Source organism: Vombatus ursinus, unplaced genomic scaffold (assembly GCF_900497805.2).
Source record: "Vombatus ursinus unplaced genomic scaffold, bare-nosed wombat genome assembly UNPS02014802.1, whole genome shotgun sequence".
Taxonomy (NCBI): Eukaryota; Metazoa; Chordata; class Mammalia; order Diprotodontia; family Vombatidae; genus Vombatus; species Vombatus ursinus.
This window is the reverse complement of record NW_020954580.1, coordinates 30,419,479-30,435,810: the sequence shown is the minus strand read 5'-3', so window position 1 is coordinate 30,435,810 and position 16,332 is coordinate 30,419,479. Positions and strand designations below refer to the sequence as shown.

The 16,332-nt window shown below is 35.1% G+C and overlaps 1 protein-coding gene across 1 annotated transcript in view; it reads right to left on the bottom strand.

The window, feature by feature from the left end:
• VWA8 (von Willebrand factor A domain containing 8) overlaps window positions 1–16,332 on the bottom strand; it is a 399,466-nt gene that overhangs the window by 144,277 nt on the left and 238,857 nt on the right. Inside the window, exons 27-30 of the mRNA XM_027873608.1 lie at window positions 12,567–12,675; window positions 11,728–11,866; window positions 7,594–7,793; window positions 1,258–1,371 (exon numbers count right to left, since the gene is read on the bottom strand). Coding sequence (XP_027729409.1) covers window positions 1,258–1,371; window positions 7,594–7,793; window positions 11,728–11,866; window positions 12,567–12,675 — 562 coding nt within the window. The remainder of the gene's footprint in view (window positions 1–1,257; window positions 1,372–7,593; window positions 7,794–11,727; window positions 11,867–12,566; window positions 12,676–16,332) is intronic.

The window sequence follows — 16,332 nt, the reverse complement described above, 5'->3', positions numbered from 1 at the left end:
ATCTCCCCCAGGCTAGAAATGCAGCAGCCACTCATGGGCCCAATCTCACCACTGACTGACATGGGAACTTTGGCCTACTCTATTTCCAACCTGACTGGGATGGTTTGCCACTGCAGTTTGGTGGCCTCCTATACCTGAGAATTCACCACATTAGTGCCTAAGCGAAGATATCTGGATAGCTTAGTCCAACGCAGCTGAGAACTCCTGAGCACAAGTGATCCACTATCCTTAACCTTCCCAGTAGCAAAGATTATGTGTTTGTGTCACCATGCCTAGTGGACTTGACGATTTCTAAGCTCTAAAGTCCAACTTTAAAATTCTATAACTCTAGAACACTCAGGCCTCTCCTTCTAGTCTCCTTCAATAAAACACTAGTGTTCATGTGTAGCTCATACGTACGATATTTAAGCTTATCAACTCTATTGTCTTTGCGGTGAGACTAAATTATATTTCAGGGTTGATAGTATACTCACTCACTTAAAATGTATTAAGAAAAATGACCAAAATTCAATATGGAAGTAAACAAGTCTTTAAATAATTAAATAACTATGGAAGCATATGCTGTATCACAAATAACAGAAGTAATACTACAACTCTATTACATACATATATGTATGTATACATGTGTGCATGTATATGTGTGTGCATATGTATGTATGTATGTGTGTATATATATATATATATACACATATATACATATATATACATTTTAAATAGATTGGAATGCTTTTTTTTTGTTCCAGTTCTCTATGATCAGGTATGCTTCTGCTTCAGGACACAGTGAAAAGCTTGCTCTATACAAATGATCTTTTCCTGAATGTCAAAGGGAATTCTCTCTGTCTGGGAGGAAATGCTTAAGGTTCTTCTCTAGTTTTATAAACCCAGAAGCCATGTTCATAATCTTATCAGATAAATATAAAATATAAATAAATTTTAAAATATGGCTTATGTTCACTCTATGACTAAGAATTAGATATGAATAATGTCCTTCAATGGCTCATCATGTTCTGTCAGTTCTGGTTCAGTATTTCTGGCTTGTTCTTATATATGTAGGATTAATAGCAAAAAAAAAAAAAAAAAAAAGCCATTATATTTTGTTACTCATATCTTTTTGTGTAATCATATGCTACATATATATGATACTTAAATTTCATTGGATGGTGTAGCAAAAAAGTGGGGATTTTATATTAAGTAAGAAAAAGTCCTTTTTAATATTTGTTTTGAGTTTATATTTTGGGACAATTTGGAACTCCTTACAGATTCCTCCTTGCTCCACCAGGAAGTTTTTATAGGGGCAGCCTCATCTTCTGAAGGGAGGACAAGCCTTCTGAGGGTTCTGTCACTGGTATCTAGCAACAGGATAGCATTACTCTGTAAACAGAGAAGAAAATGGTACATTTAAGGTTAGCTTATTTTTTAAAAAGCTGCAACACTTTGATTAGAGGGTGTCTTAGCAACCTGGAAGTGAAGAATTCATTACAGTTATAAATCAAATGGAAGACATAAATAATGACCTAAAAAAAAAAAAGTCTGCAAATACAAAATGATTTTTCCTTGCTAGAAAAACTTAACTCTTACATGGTCTTGACATCCATATTATTAGATTATGTTAAAAGGAATTCCCTTTAAGTTTCATCTGTCTTTTTATTTATTTGGACCTGTGATTTTATTGGAATAAGGTATTCCCACTGAAAAAATACTTCTACCAGTGCAGACTAATTTAGGGTTAAAGATTTAGAGACAGTAGCAATTTAGGTCATTTAGTTCCCCCCTCTTTGTAGAAAGAGAGGTTAATAGTAAATGGCTTGCCCAAAGAGGTCTTAAACATAGTAAGCAGAAGACAGCCAGGATTTAAATCCAAACCCTCTGATTCCATTTGTTCTTTCCATTTTACCATGCTGCCCGGGACAATGAAAGGTAAATGACTGGCCCAAGATCACATTGTCAATATGAGTCAGATGCTGGCCTTGAACTGAGGTCTTCCTGACTTCAAGGTCACTTCTATCCATTAAACACTACAGTCTCTCATCTTAAATCATATCCCCTTTCAATAAATACCAATCTAAACACAGTTCAGCTTCAATACAGAATGAAGATTATTGCAAAGTAAAATATAATTATATCCACTTGCATTGATATTATTTCTTGAGAAAACTGTCAACAAATTTCTAAGTCCTTTATAGATTAAATTTTCAAAATTCAGGCTGAGTACAGAAAACATTAAACACTACAGACAGTCTAGGCAGCAGTGAGTAGCTCTTAATACTGAAGCTAACTGGGAGCTGCAGCTTAATGAGGTAAACTTTCAAAGACAGCACAGTAATGATTTCTAAAATTTATACAAGAGATTTTTCCAACATTATTAACCCTCTTCCTGAGCATAGTTATGCAAATGACGCCATGATCTCTGTAAGTAGTGGTCTATTTCAAGGGAAATTTATTTTGCTTTTACACGTCTTAAGCAAAATAAACCAGCAGACAAGAAATGTGAGCTTTAGAAATCGAGAGCCGAAAACAAAGAAATATTAGAACATCTATATCAAAGGGATCGGTGAAAGATTTTTTTTCTTTTTTTGAGAAATAGTAAAAACTGCTATGGACTCAAAGCAATAAGCTGGTAAATGAAATTATAAAATTATTTTCCAGCTCAAATTATTATTCATAGATTTGTTTTTGAAAGGTAGCTCATGTTCTGCTGGCATTTAGGTTCTTTCAATTAAATAAAGAACAAAAGCACTTCTTCAGGGGGAAAAAGGTCACAAAACATGTGAAGATTCGGTTCTTTTAACTCTTAGATTTTCTAATTCCACTGACTTATGTAAAGAACAGGGAAGATCAAATTAAGGATCTGTTCATTCATTCATTCATAGACTCATTAGTACATTCAACAGATATTTATTGGGAGTCTCTGAGAAAGACGAGCATTTTGCTTCATAGAATTCTTCTCTTCCTTCAATACACAGCTCAAATAATACCTTCTGGGCTTTCTGGATCTTAATTTCTCTCCCTTCTCTCCTTAACTACCTTGCATATGTTTGATATTTATTCTGTACATAATTATTTATATACAGGCTGTCTCTTTGACAGAATGTAAGCTTCATGAGAATAGAGTTTGTTTTATTTTTTGTTTTGGTATCTCCAGATCCTGGCACATAGTAGGTATACAATAAATGCTTTTTGATTGATTGATTGATACCAATATAAATAAGATACAGTCCTTGCTCTTAAGGAGTTTGTAATCAAAGCAAATGGTTAATGTGAAGATATCAGTGACTCAGTCTCTGCATATAGTAGCTGAAAGGTTAGCTTTACTTGGTGAGCTAATTTTGTTGAAGAACTAAAGATTAAAGATAGAATTCAGAAAGTTTGCTTTAATTAATCCTAGAGATATTAAAAGGAAAAACACTAAAAATGTTCACACAGCTATTACTTTTTTTTCTCACAATTATCTTTAACATCAGCACTTGTCATTCAGTCTGATTGCTCATTAAGAATTTCTGTTAGAGATATTTTTTAAAAATAACAGCTTATAAAATATTCTTTCACCCTTTGGCATCTGAAGGTTTTGCATGTAATAGCAGCATCCCAAGAGTTCCCCCAAATAAAACACTCTGTAGCTGAATCACCATTCCATTGGTTTAGCAAATTCTTTTTTAGATTGGATTATTTTAAGATAATATTTTTTTTTAAAAGGAAAAGTCTTTCTGGCTAAATATGGTAAGATTTATAAATATATCCAAATACATGCACTCAAACAATCTGAATACTTTTAATTTTTCTAAGTAAAAGAAAAATTCAAAATATTAATATAAATTTAACTCATTCACAAATATATTTATGGTAAGAAAGCAGTTAGCATGTGCATGAAGTTGGTGTGTTTTTGTTTTTTTCTTTCTTAAGTGCTAATAAGTTAGGCTAACTGAACTGAAAATGGCACTTTTCCTTCCAAGTGACATAAGGCATACATGTTACCAGCCACGTTGCTTTGTTGACTTAGTTTTTACGTTTTTGAGCAGTCGGCAATATGAGAGAGCTATTGTGCTCCACCCCTTTGGATGCTAATGGTTTCCTTCTGTACCCAATGACTAATAGCATATTCTGTCTGTGTTTAATAATAGAAATTTGCGTCATCTGTGAGTACATCTAACTACGGCTTTGGCTCTCCTTCAAGGTGGCTGGGAGGAGAGGCTGGTGTGCTATTTTGTTAAGTTTGTACTCGACTGGGAGCAAAGTTACCTTTGGATGACCTCACAGAACTGAAGTCTGGAATTCCAAACTTGAGACAGATGTAATAAGCAAACTCGGGGGTGGGGGTGGGGAATGCACAACATCTTTATTTTTGGTCAGGGTAAAGTTTCCTTTTCCTCGTTTAAGTTATTATTTTAGCAAGGAATTTTTCAACAATTTCTTAAATTGAAAAGAGAAGCACATTTACAGCAAAACTTTATTTTAAAAAAGAGGAAACAATGAAGTAATAGAGGCACTCAGTGTTTTCTGATATGTTTCTTGGCTCATTTTAATGAGGAATAGTGGGATTCATAGGATTTTAAAGCCAGAAGGGACCTGACAGGTCGTTGAGTCTAAGCTTTCATTTTACAGATAAGGAAACTAAAAATAATTAACATTATTTTCATATTTAATACCTATGATTACTTATTTTTCAAATTTTATGGCTCTCTGCCATAAACAGGGACTTCAAAGGAGGCTCTTCCCCACCTACACCTTCATCAAAAACAGGCAGATAAAATAGAAACTTGGGGAAATGAGGCAATTCAATCCAAATGGATGATAGATGACAGCATAGAGGTTAGAGTATTCATCACTTTTAACTACCTTCAGTAGTTCCAAGTCACCAGCACAGACACTGGTTGATTTAACTGCCTGAGACTGCTGGAGGTTACACATTTCTTAACCTGGGGTGTTTGAACTTGCTTTTATAAATATTTTTGATAGTTCAGTATAACTGCTCTCCTTTGTATTCTCATATATTTTATTTTATGCATTTAAACACATAATTCAGAGATGGGGCTCATAGGTTTCACCAGACTGTCAAAGGAATCCATAAAATAAAAAAGGTTAAGAATACCTGTCATGGAGATAGAACAATAGAGCTGGAAAGGGTTTTAAAGATGATCTAGTTCAATTCCATCTTTACTGGTGAGGAAACTTCACCCCAAAAGTTAAGTGTCATAGTAGGGAACATAAAAATGCCTGGGGAGGTGGCAGCAAGGCAGTGCTAGCCATATGGGCCTGGAAAATCTTCCCAAAGAAAAGACATTGATAAATGTGATTGTAATAGACAAAACCCTTTATCTTTAATATTGTTAAATAATTGGGTACTTTAAAAAGAAAATAATTGCAATGAACTTAAATCTGGACATTTAAAAAAGGATTTATATACACACATACATATTTGAACAGAAACAGAAGAACAGAATGAATGAGGGCCTGAAAACTTAGTTAAGAAAATACTCAAACTGTGATGACTTGTGCTATCGACGGCAAGTTCTTCAGAGCACTGGTCCTCCCATGACTGCAAAATCAATGCATACTATGTCTGACAAAAAGGTACGAAGTAGGTCCCTAACTCTAGCCAGCAGTTCACAAATCATGGAAGCATGGAAGCAACTCTTGCTTCTGATTACAGGAAGAAATGTGAAGAGAAGATAAACCTACAAAGTACAGTAAAATCACATCAATTCAGAAGGTGAATTAATATTAATAATAAAATAACATATTTATAACATCTTTACTCTCTGGGGGGAAACAGATGACTGGACCAAAGTAGTCCTTTTATTCCTTCCTAACTGATTCTTCATCATATTTCCCAGAGAAGCTATTCCAAGTCTCTTCTTCCCTTCTCAAGCCTTCCACACTTCCGCCTGCTTCCTTTCTTTCAGCTACGGAACTGAGAAAAGAGGACATTCAACCTGAGCTCCCTCTTTTCCCTTTCTCTTCACTGTAAACCTCTTTGATGTCAAATCCTACTCTTTCCTTCTTTCTTATCTAGTCTCTAACAAAGGCCCTTCTCCTTGCTGCAGCTAATACTTCTTCATATATATTTGGATCATATTCCTTCCTATTTTCTTTAATAGACTGATTCCTCCTTAATCAAATCAATCTCTCTCTCTTTTCAACCTCTCCCATCTACTAGTTCCTTCCTCATTGGTTACAAGTCTCCCCCACCCTTAAAAAGTCTTCACTGGAAGCTACCTTTACCTTAAGCTATTGTCATATATATTTCCTCCCTTTCAGAGCCAAACTCCTTGAAAAAACTTGTTCATATTTCTGGTGTCCACTTCCTCCTCTTTTGTTTACTCCTAAATTCTTTGCAATCTGGCTTCTGATCTCATCACTCCACTGAAACTGCTCTCTCAATAGTTAGCAATGATTTGATTGCCAATTCTCATGGTTCTTCTCATTCCTCATCCTGGTATCTAATACCAGTGATTACCCTCTCCTTATAGATACTCTCTCCTGTCTATGTATTTGTAATATTGCTCTCTCTTAATTCTCTTCCTAACTATCTGACTGTTCCTTTTCTATCTTCTTTGCTGGTCCATCATCCATATCATGATCCCTAAATGTGAATATATCTCAAGGTTCTGCTCTCTTCTCTTTCTCCACTACATTCTCTCTAGGTAATCTTAGAAACTCCAGTGGATTTTCCTACAAATCTTTCTGCAAATGACTCACGGCTTGTTCCCTCTCTCTCTCGCTTCAGTCCTGGAGCATTGAGCCTATTAGACATTTCAAACTAGATGTCCCTGAGACATCTCAAATTCAACATTTCCAAAACTAAAAAGAAAATGATCTTTCCCTCCAAAGTTATTGCTTTCCCATAATTCCCTATTTCTATTAAAGGCACCACCATCTTTCTAGTTTCTCAGGTTTATAAAATCTACATTACAGGGACTCTCCATTTTCCTTCACCCCACATATCCAATCAGTTGTTAAATCTTGCTGTTTCTTCCAATATCTCTCACATGCAATCCCTTCTCTCCCCTCACAAACCTACCACTTTAGTTAAGACCATCATCACCTCTTGTCTAGTTTATTATAAAATAGCCTCCTGATTGGTCTCCCTGCCTCAAGTCTCTCATTACTCTAAGCCATCTTGCCAAACTGACTTTCCTTAAACACAGATCTGACTATGTCACTCCCTTACCCAATCAACTCCAGTGGCTTCCTATTGCTTCCTATTGCCTCTATCTTAAAAATACAGGCTCCTCTGTTTAGTTTTAAAAGTCCTCCAAAACCCAGCTTCAACCTTCTTTGCAGGGGAAGAAAATAAATGAAAAAAGTATTGAGTAGAAATAATGCTTATATGGTAGAATTCTTAAAAAGCACCAGAACAGCAAACTCAAAGAATCTAACAAAACCTAGAACTTTTTCTTGCTTCAGTGGAGGGCAGAGGTTATGTTCTATATGTCATCATATGTGCTGTACATGCTAGAAACAATATAAACCAATGGACATGATAGGAAGGAATATTCGTTCAATTTCAGAGTGTAAATCACATCATTTCTCTTTCCTTTTCCTTTTCTTATTAATTTTTACACAGATATAGGAACCTTTCCTGGTGTTCTTTACCTTTTCTTCATGAAGAATCACTTGACCTCTAAGAGGATTTCCCAGAGGTGCTACAGTCACAAAGGGATGCCACACTCCCCTAGATGTCCTTGGAAATACATCATAAAAGTCCACAAAGTGACCTCTGTTCCTGGACATATTCATAAAATATACAGAAACAGGATTGCATGTAACTACATAGAGAATATTTTCCTCATTTTCTGAAATTAAAAAAAAAAAAAGGCATTGAGTTTAGGATTCACAATGGGGTTTCTCACAATTCAATTCAGTTCAGTGTAATTCAATTAAATAAGCATTTCTCAAATATCTACTATATGTAAGGCTCTATATTAGGCACTGGAATAGAAAGCTAAAATAGAAACAGTCTCTGCACTCAAAGGGCTTATATTCTACTTGTGGGTGGAGGGAAAAGCAATAATAGATACTTTCTAACTTCCTTTGAGGGTATCACTATCCTTCCAATCATGTAAGTTTGCATTCTGGAAATCATACTGTGTTCAATTCCTCCCTTTGCCTAACCTCATGTCTCTCACCCCCTCCAACTCCTCTAAGTTACATAAGATGCCAAGTCTCATAGATTCTACCTCCACAACATCTCTTGCACCCAACCCCCTTCTCTCCATTCAAATTTGCTAGGAGGCCCAATAGAAACTGAAGGTTAGAAACATAACTAAGAACTCAATAAACACTTGCTGAGGGAGTCATTGAGCTAGACAAGGTCTTAAGAGATAATCGATTCCCTTCCTTTCTACTGGAGATGGGACCACACTTAAGTCTTCCCAGTGAAATAAAAATTTATAATTCCAAAACACTAAATTCCACAACCTTCTTTTTTATTTATCAAATCTGTCTGTCAAGAAATTTTTCCTTATTTGTATCCTAGATATTTAGGATGTATGTTATAGCATAAACTCATTTCCTCTTGTTCTGCTCTCAATGAAGCATCCTCTGTCTGGTAACTTCTCATATATTTCTGAAGTTATTTAGTTTTTCTTCAACCAATTCTGCCCCAAACAAATAATCATAATGCATTATTTTCTTTCTGTGGATATCACTTTCCAAACCTTTAAGGCTTTCCTAATAACTCTCCAAAATTATCATTATTCTTCTACCAGTTTCCCAGTGGTCTTTTAGCTGTTTTCTGTAACTCTAAAATGTAAGTTTCTGGAGGTCAGGAATTGTCTAATTCTTATGATCAAGAGTATTGGAACTCTTGTGTAATATAAACTATATACAAACATTTATATTAATAATAATGACCAACAATTCATATTTAAATCACATTTTAAGATTTCCAAAGTACTTCACACATAATTTCTCTACTGATCCTTGTGAAAACCCTGTGAAGTAGATGCTATTATTGCCCCAGTTTTTCAGATAAGGAAAATGAGGCCCAAAGACGTAGTGACTTATTCAGGACCAAAAAGCTATTAAGTATCTGAGGCGGGATCCAAACCTTAGTCTTTCTGACACCATGTCAAGCATTTTGCCCACTATATCATGCTGCCTCCATAAATATACAATTTCTATATGCATACTACAGTGCATAATAATACAGTATATGACATTATATACTCTTGATAGTGATTATAGAAATAGAAATAATAATGACAATGATACAGTAAAAATTCAGCAATAAAGGGAATCTTGATGCTATATTCATTTCCATAGAATGGCAGGAGAAAGGGAGCAGTGAATAGGAGAGTTGTAAAAATTAGATAAATCTCACTATTTTTTATGTTTGTCATGAAATATGTGTTTAATACAAATATCTTAAACATGATATACATAAATAAAAACTGGAAAGTAATATAATCAGGTTATATTTTAGTTAATAAAGTATTCCAGAGACTTGTTTCAGCCTTAACAATTAGGAAAGAACAATATCAAATTAATGAATCGTGATCCTACTGCTGAGTACTTCTATTTTTTTTTTTTTAAGGCAACTGGGGTTAAGTGACTTGCCCAGGGTCACACAGCTAGTAAGTGTCAAGTGTTTGGTCTGAGGCCGGATTTGAACTCAGGTCCTCATGACTTCAGGGCCGGTGCTCTATCCACTGAGCCACATTGCTGCCCCAAGAGTACTTCTATTCTTAAGACAAATGATTTAAGAAAGGCCTTATAGAGAGGATGAGTCTGGATGTCTGGAATGAAAGAGCTGTGGGCATCAACAAGCATTTTCAGTTAATAAGCAATGGAAATAGATGAAAACAAGGAAAAATTAATATTTAGTTCATTTTGGCAATAAGAGTATTTACAGAAACAGTCAATACAGTTGCCAGTTGTTCTTTTTGTGTATTTAAAACATTTGGTAATGTTCTGTTTCTAACTATGAAATAACATACTCAACTTTAATATTAACCCACCAGATACTTGCCCTCAGAAAGCAAGGTCACATCAGATATTAGCTCGTCTATATAGCTGATGTACACAACAGGTATGTTTCATAGGATTAAAGATTCAGAGGCAGAAGGAACTTAGAAACCATTTTGGCTAACCTGCTTATTTTGCAGTTGAGAAAACTGAGGGCCAGGAAGATTAAGTAACTTGCCTAAATTAAAGAGACAGGAAGTGTCAAAGTAGAGATTCAAACCTAGGTCCTCTGGTTCTAAATATAGCACTCTTTCCAACTTACCATTATAACACACATGTTGACTGCTGATAAACGTAACAGAATATATCAAGATGAGAACAATTTTTTTTGGGGGGGGAAGTTATCAACAAAGCTTAGACTGTAATACAGCGATTAGGTAATAGCTATGAGGTAGAACTGCTCAAAGTTCTGGAAGCCCACTTCATGTCTATACTTTAAAGGGAAATGTAGATATAAGCACATCTTTCCACTTGTCTCCAAAGATTAAATCTTCTTATTGACATTCATGGGATACTCTCTGTATCATTATCATTACAAAAATAACTACTGGTTTCCTTCAAGCTTCACTTCTTTTCGTCCCATGGTCATCTATCTTGCTTCAGTCTACTATTGCTACCACTATTCAGACTCATTAAATTTTAAGGCTCACGTAGAATTTAGAAAACACCTGGTTCAATTCCCTCATTTGATGTGTATGAGGAAACTGAGACAGGGGAAACAAAGAGATTTTCTCATGTTTATATAAGAAGTTAGTGCAGCACAGACTAGATGGCAGGTCTCTTAACCTTCAGGACAGTGGTCTTAATTCTAATTAGAGGAGTTTACTTTTAAAAAAAAAGTTTCATGTCAGATGATATCTATATAATATAGCTGCAGATATTTATACCTATTTGCCTACATGCAGTGGCTAGCATGAGGTAGATGCTTAATAAATACCTGATGATTAGTTGATATGTCCTCCAAAATAAGCCACAAACTAAAACAATGCCCTATATCTTACCAAAAAAACCCCAAACCATAGCATAAAGTTATGTATGTGAGAAAAACAATGAAAACTCAGCAAAACATTCTCAAACAGAAGAATTTTTATTTGTGTATCTGTCATGTCATAATGTCAATGAGTTGTGATAACTCTGTGACTAACTTCAGATCTTTCTATAACTTTATGATTAGTGTCCACTAACTTTGCAAGATGACTTCCCATGGGCTAGAAGTACAGCTTATGACGGAGGTAATTCAGTTCACCTGAGTAAATTTAGCAAAAGGGAACCTTGGTCTCTCTACAGCTCATGGGTCTATTATGTCCCACCTGAAGTCTAAATTCTGAGAATTCACACCCTCACCCTCTGCCATTGTCTCCTCTTTTCCACACCAGGCAGGTCTTGTGATCCTGTAGGTCCCTCCAGCTCTGCCTTCATGTTTCATGCTATCACCAAAATGGAATCACAGCCTAGGAATCCAATGTTTCTCCTTTTTGTATTTCTATTTTTGGCAAATGCCTGAGTGTGCTGGACTTCATGCTACAATTGTAATGAAAAACAGACACACATACACATATTCAGCAGTGCTTATGTGGCTCTCATGCAATCATGCTGCTAGGCTGATTTGGAAAATTAGTCTTAAAATATATTTAACTGGAAAATAAAATATGACCATAATTGAATGCATCCCATAGTTCTTGACTTCTACACATATTTCATTTTAAAAAGGGACAAAACAGCAAATGTTAGAAGGAAAACTACAAGAGCAGAGTAACATACCTTGTGCTACAGCAATGTCACAGACGAAGTTAACTTCATCCACTGGCAATTTCCAAGAAGCACATTCTTCTGTAAAAGTTAGGGCCCTTCCTTCATGTCTCTCTAAAGGATATTCTTGGAAGCTTAAATGCACTGGACCCTATAACAAAGAGTTAAGTAATTTAGTTGATAATTTTCAACCAACAATTTCTAGAAAATTTAAGGTCCTTTCATCCTACCAAAGCAATTCATAGTCTAACATCTGATTCCTGAAATCATGGCTTGCTTTTCTCTCTAAGGTAATTTAGATCTGGATGGCACACTATGACCAAATATAGGAACCATGAGAATAGACCCCATGGTAGAACAAAAGGCTTATGTATTTATAATCTGCAAATAACTAATCTAGCCTAAATTATTTAATTTATGGCAATCTGAGAATCCTCAATTAAGAAGTTTGAGTAGTCTACCAATAAGACAAATATCAAGGAGGTGATTGCCCAGGCAAAAAGACATTCAAATGCTCCTGGATTTCTGAAGGGCTTTTGGAGGTCCAACCTTAGCTCTTGCTTATCCCCATTCCATAATCTTCAAAAGGATAGGATGATTCCAAGGCCAAACCAGGAGTTAAATTTATTCTAAAAACCAGCAAGTGTCCTCAGCAAATAGCTTATGTTTGAGGATATGGAATAAAAATGTCTAGACCAGCATGCTTGCTGAAATGCATGTAAACCACAATGCTGTAGTCAAGAATGAAACAAGATTAAAGTAATTTCTAAGGTTGTTTGATTTTTCTACAGAAAATAAGGTTATATTATATAATTAAAAGCTTTAATGAGGAAATAATAGAAAAAATTAACCTTTATGTCGATGAGATGAGTTTCTGCTGGACTCAAAAGTTTTTGCATTCCATTTTTTGGCTGATTGACTGTCCAGTAGCCCATGAATGTCTGCTCTGGCAATGGTAATCTATCAAGTAAAATTTGAAAAGTAAACACGTGTAATAGTTTATTTTTATTTTATTTTATTTTTTTGGCTAGGCAATGGGGTTAAGCGACTTGCCCAGGGTCACACAGCTAGTGAGTGTTATGTGTCTGAGGCCGGATTTGAACTCAGGTCCTCCTGACTCCAGGGCTGGTGCTCTATCCACTGAGCCATCCAGCTGCCCCTGTAATAGTTTAAAAGCTAAAGAAAAGAACACTTTAATCCATTACCATTTGACAAGATCAATTTTCAATATGGGTACATTATAATAATTATAATAATTTTCTTGGCTATAGATGGCATTACTAGGATGAAATTATATACACACTTTAAAAAGGAAGAAAAATAAATTTTTTCCATTATAGAAATTAAGAAAGAATAGCCTGCTGTACTTACAAACAAGGGGCAAATATGAACAGCTGGCAATCAGACATTTTTTTTCAGTTATTAAAACAGCTAGTAAATCTTCCTCTAATTTAATTTCTCTGATTTAAAAGGACATTCAGTGTTTTTGAGTTCTGTACAAAGAGACTGATTAATCCAGAAAAACTGAACAATCTACTAGATTTTCAAATTTCAGGCAAAATACTTAGATGCTACACCTAACTCCTACCCCTTTTGGAAAAGTTTTTAGCAGTACAATATCCTCCTCCACCTCCTCATAACACTAATAATAGCTGGAATTTATATTGTGTATTAGGGTGTGCAAAGCACTTTACAAATATCTCATTTTATCCTAACAATAATTCTGGGAGGTAGGAGGCATTATTATTCCCATTTTACAGTTGAGAAAACGAAGGCAGGAAGAGGTTAAGTGATTTGCCTAGGGACACACGGCTAGTAAGTGAGATCAGATTTGAACTTGGGTTTTTTTTTTTACTCTAAGTCTGGTGCTCTATCCATTTTTGCCACAATGCTAAAGGCTCAATGTAGATGAAGTCATGGAAAAGAAATTATTTATTTACTTGTGAGTTAGTGTTCTCTTCAACAGCACCGAAAAAAATCAAACTACCTCTTCTATGGATCTTTTAATAACAGAAAAAAACAATTAGCTAAGATTGAAAAGGTTTATTGAAAAATGTATACACTGATATTCACTGAAATGGATGTTTAAAATAAGTGCTCTGATTCTTAAAATAGTATATATATATATATACACACACTATATGTGTCTATATACATACATATATACATCATATGTCTGAGTGTGTATTTATGTGTATATGTGTATGTATGTATGTGTGTGTATGTAAAAATTTGTTCTACAGTATAAGACACTGAAAGTTTGTTTTTCTATCTGTAAAGCAAGCTCCAACAGCTAATATAAAGCTTGGCCACTTTTTTTGTCTAGAAATAATTGAAAAACTGCAATTCTAATTACATCTGTGTATAATATTACTATGCTCTTTCTTCTCTTTATAAGTGAAAATATTTTGGATAAGAAGAATGAAAATAATAAAAAGATTTTGTTCCAAGATTCTAACTTAGCTCATATGACCTAAACCTCTCATAAGAATGTATATGTTATCAATAGGAAAGAAAAATTAGTCTTTTCACCTACTATCCAAAAATAAATTGTCCAGTTGCTTATAACTCTCTGTAAATATTCATCACAATTTTATTATTGTGACTAGGTCACCCACTTTCCTCTGCTCCAGTCCTCTATTAGAAGTGAAGGAATACTGCCAGATTTACTATTCGTGCTTTCTTTTTGAAATATTATAATCACGTCTCTGTAGCTTGAGAATTTTATCAGCCCTAAGCCTTTCTTTAGATTCCTAATGCTTAGCACAGTGCCAAGGACATAGTAGGCACTTTATAAATACTAGTTGACTGACTGATTATGGAAAGGCTTATCACCAGTAGCTTGGCTATTTGGTGATGTATTTTTTGGCCATAGAGAGTGATGAACCAATAAAAAACATAAATAAATTACTGTGCCTACATATAACTTCCACTGATCCAGTTACGGTGATAGTGATGTAAGATGTGGCAAAGGATGCTAAGAATCATAGAATTTTTAGACTATGTATAAACATTACCTTAGCTATTGGTATTGTAAATGAGAAATCCTTTTCCAATAAGTAATGAAGTGAATCAGAGAGCTTGGTTTAAAGACTATCTTTACTACTAATTCTAGGCCTCAAATTCCTCATATATAAAGTGAGAAAGTTGGAATAGAGAACCTCTAAGGTTACTTCCATATCAAAATCTGTGGTTATGATTAACATACTACAGGAGGAACCAAATCACATCAATCTCAGTCTTCTCAGTATAAATTATGCAAAAATCAATCAACAAGCTTTTACTAACTGTCTCCTTTGTGCTTGGCATTATGCTAGATACTAGGAATGAAAAAACAAGAATGAAAGAGTTCTTGCCTTCAAGGAACTTATATTCTACTGGGGAAGGCCACATGAATGTGTACACACAAAATACATGGTTAAAAAAGCAAATGCTTGGGGTCATTAAAAACAGTGTAGAGTTTCCCACAGGCCATCCAGCCTATTCTCCTCTTCCTTTTCAATTTTAGGTCTATATCCATGCCCAGAATCTTTCCAAGCTACATGTATTGTTCTACCAACTCTATGCGTTGTTTATTCAACTTGCTGATCCTTGTATACAAACCTCCATCACCCCACTCTGTGCACAGGCTATCCATCCCCCATGGTTCCAGTGCTCTCCCTACTCACTTCTATATCTCGAAGATGTCTGGGAGATGAGGATAGAATATCTTCCAGGCATGGGGGCAACCAGTGCAAAGGCACAGAAAGGGAAGATGAAAAGTTGAGTTCAAGGGACAGCTAATAAAACAGTTGAGTTAAAATTTACATTGTTTTGAGTGGTGTAGTGGAGAGGTACAGGGCTTAGAATGAAGGAAACCTAGTTCAAATCCGGTCTCAGGTATTTACCAGTTCTGTGACTCTAGGTAAGTTACTTAACTGCTTTCAGACTGTTTCCTCATCTGTAAAATGGAGATAATAATAGCACCTATCTCCCAAAGCTGTTGCACCAGATATTTCTGTTTCAACCTCTCTTCACTTTGAAGCTTCCCTTTAGTCTTCCCCCAAGACTGTTCTTACTTTCTTATGTTTATAACCCTGGTGCTTAGCACACTGCTTGACACATAGTAATTGCTTAATAAAGGCAGTTTATCTCTTTACTTGTTAGCCTAATGATACCACATTAAGAGGCGGTCCTAAAACATCTTTTGAATAGTTTATGAGTATGAAAGAAACATGATAAAGTAGGAAAAAAAACATAGCTTTGGAGTCATACAACTTGTGTTACAATAATGGCCCTACAATTTATCTGCAAGATCTTGAAGAAGTAAACTCTCTGGGCCTCAGTTTCCTTATCTGGAAAACAAGGGGGTTGGACTATATGATCCTTTCCAGCTGTAAATCAATGATTCTACCCCAGCTGTTGCAAATGTCAAAAGTAACCTAAGGTGAGATTCTTATTCTCTATTGCTAGTAACAGCTGGGAAGGCTGCTTTTCATGACCTGTTAAAAAAATCCTGTTGGTTTCTGCCAATCATTTTTAAAAATCATGGAAATTACAGATTGCCCGGTTGCTACAGGCATCTAAAAATAATTTGGGCAAGTTGTCGGGTTGGAATAGCAGAATACATTCAAGGAC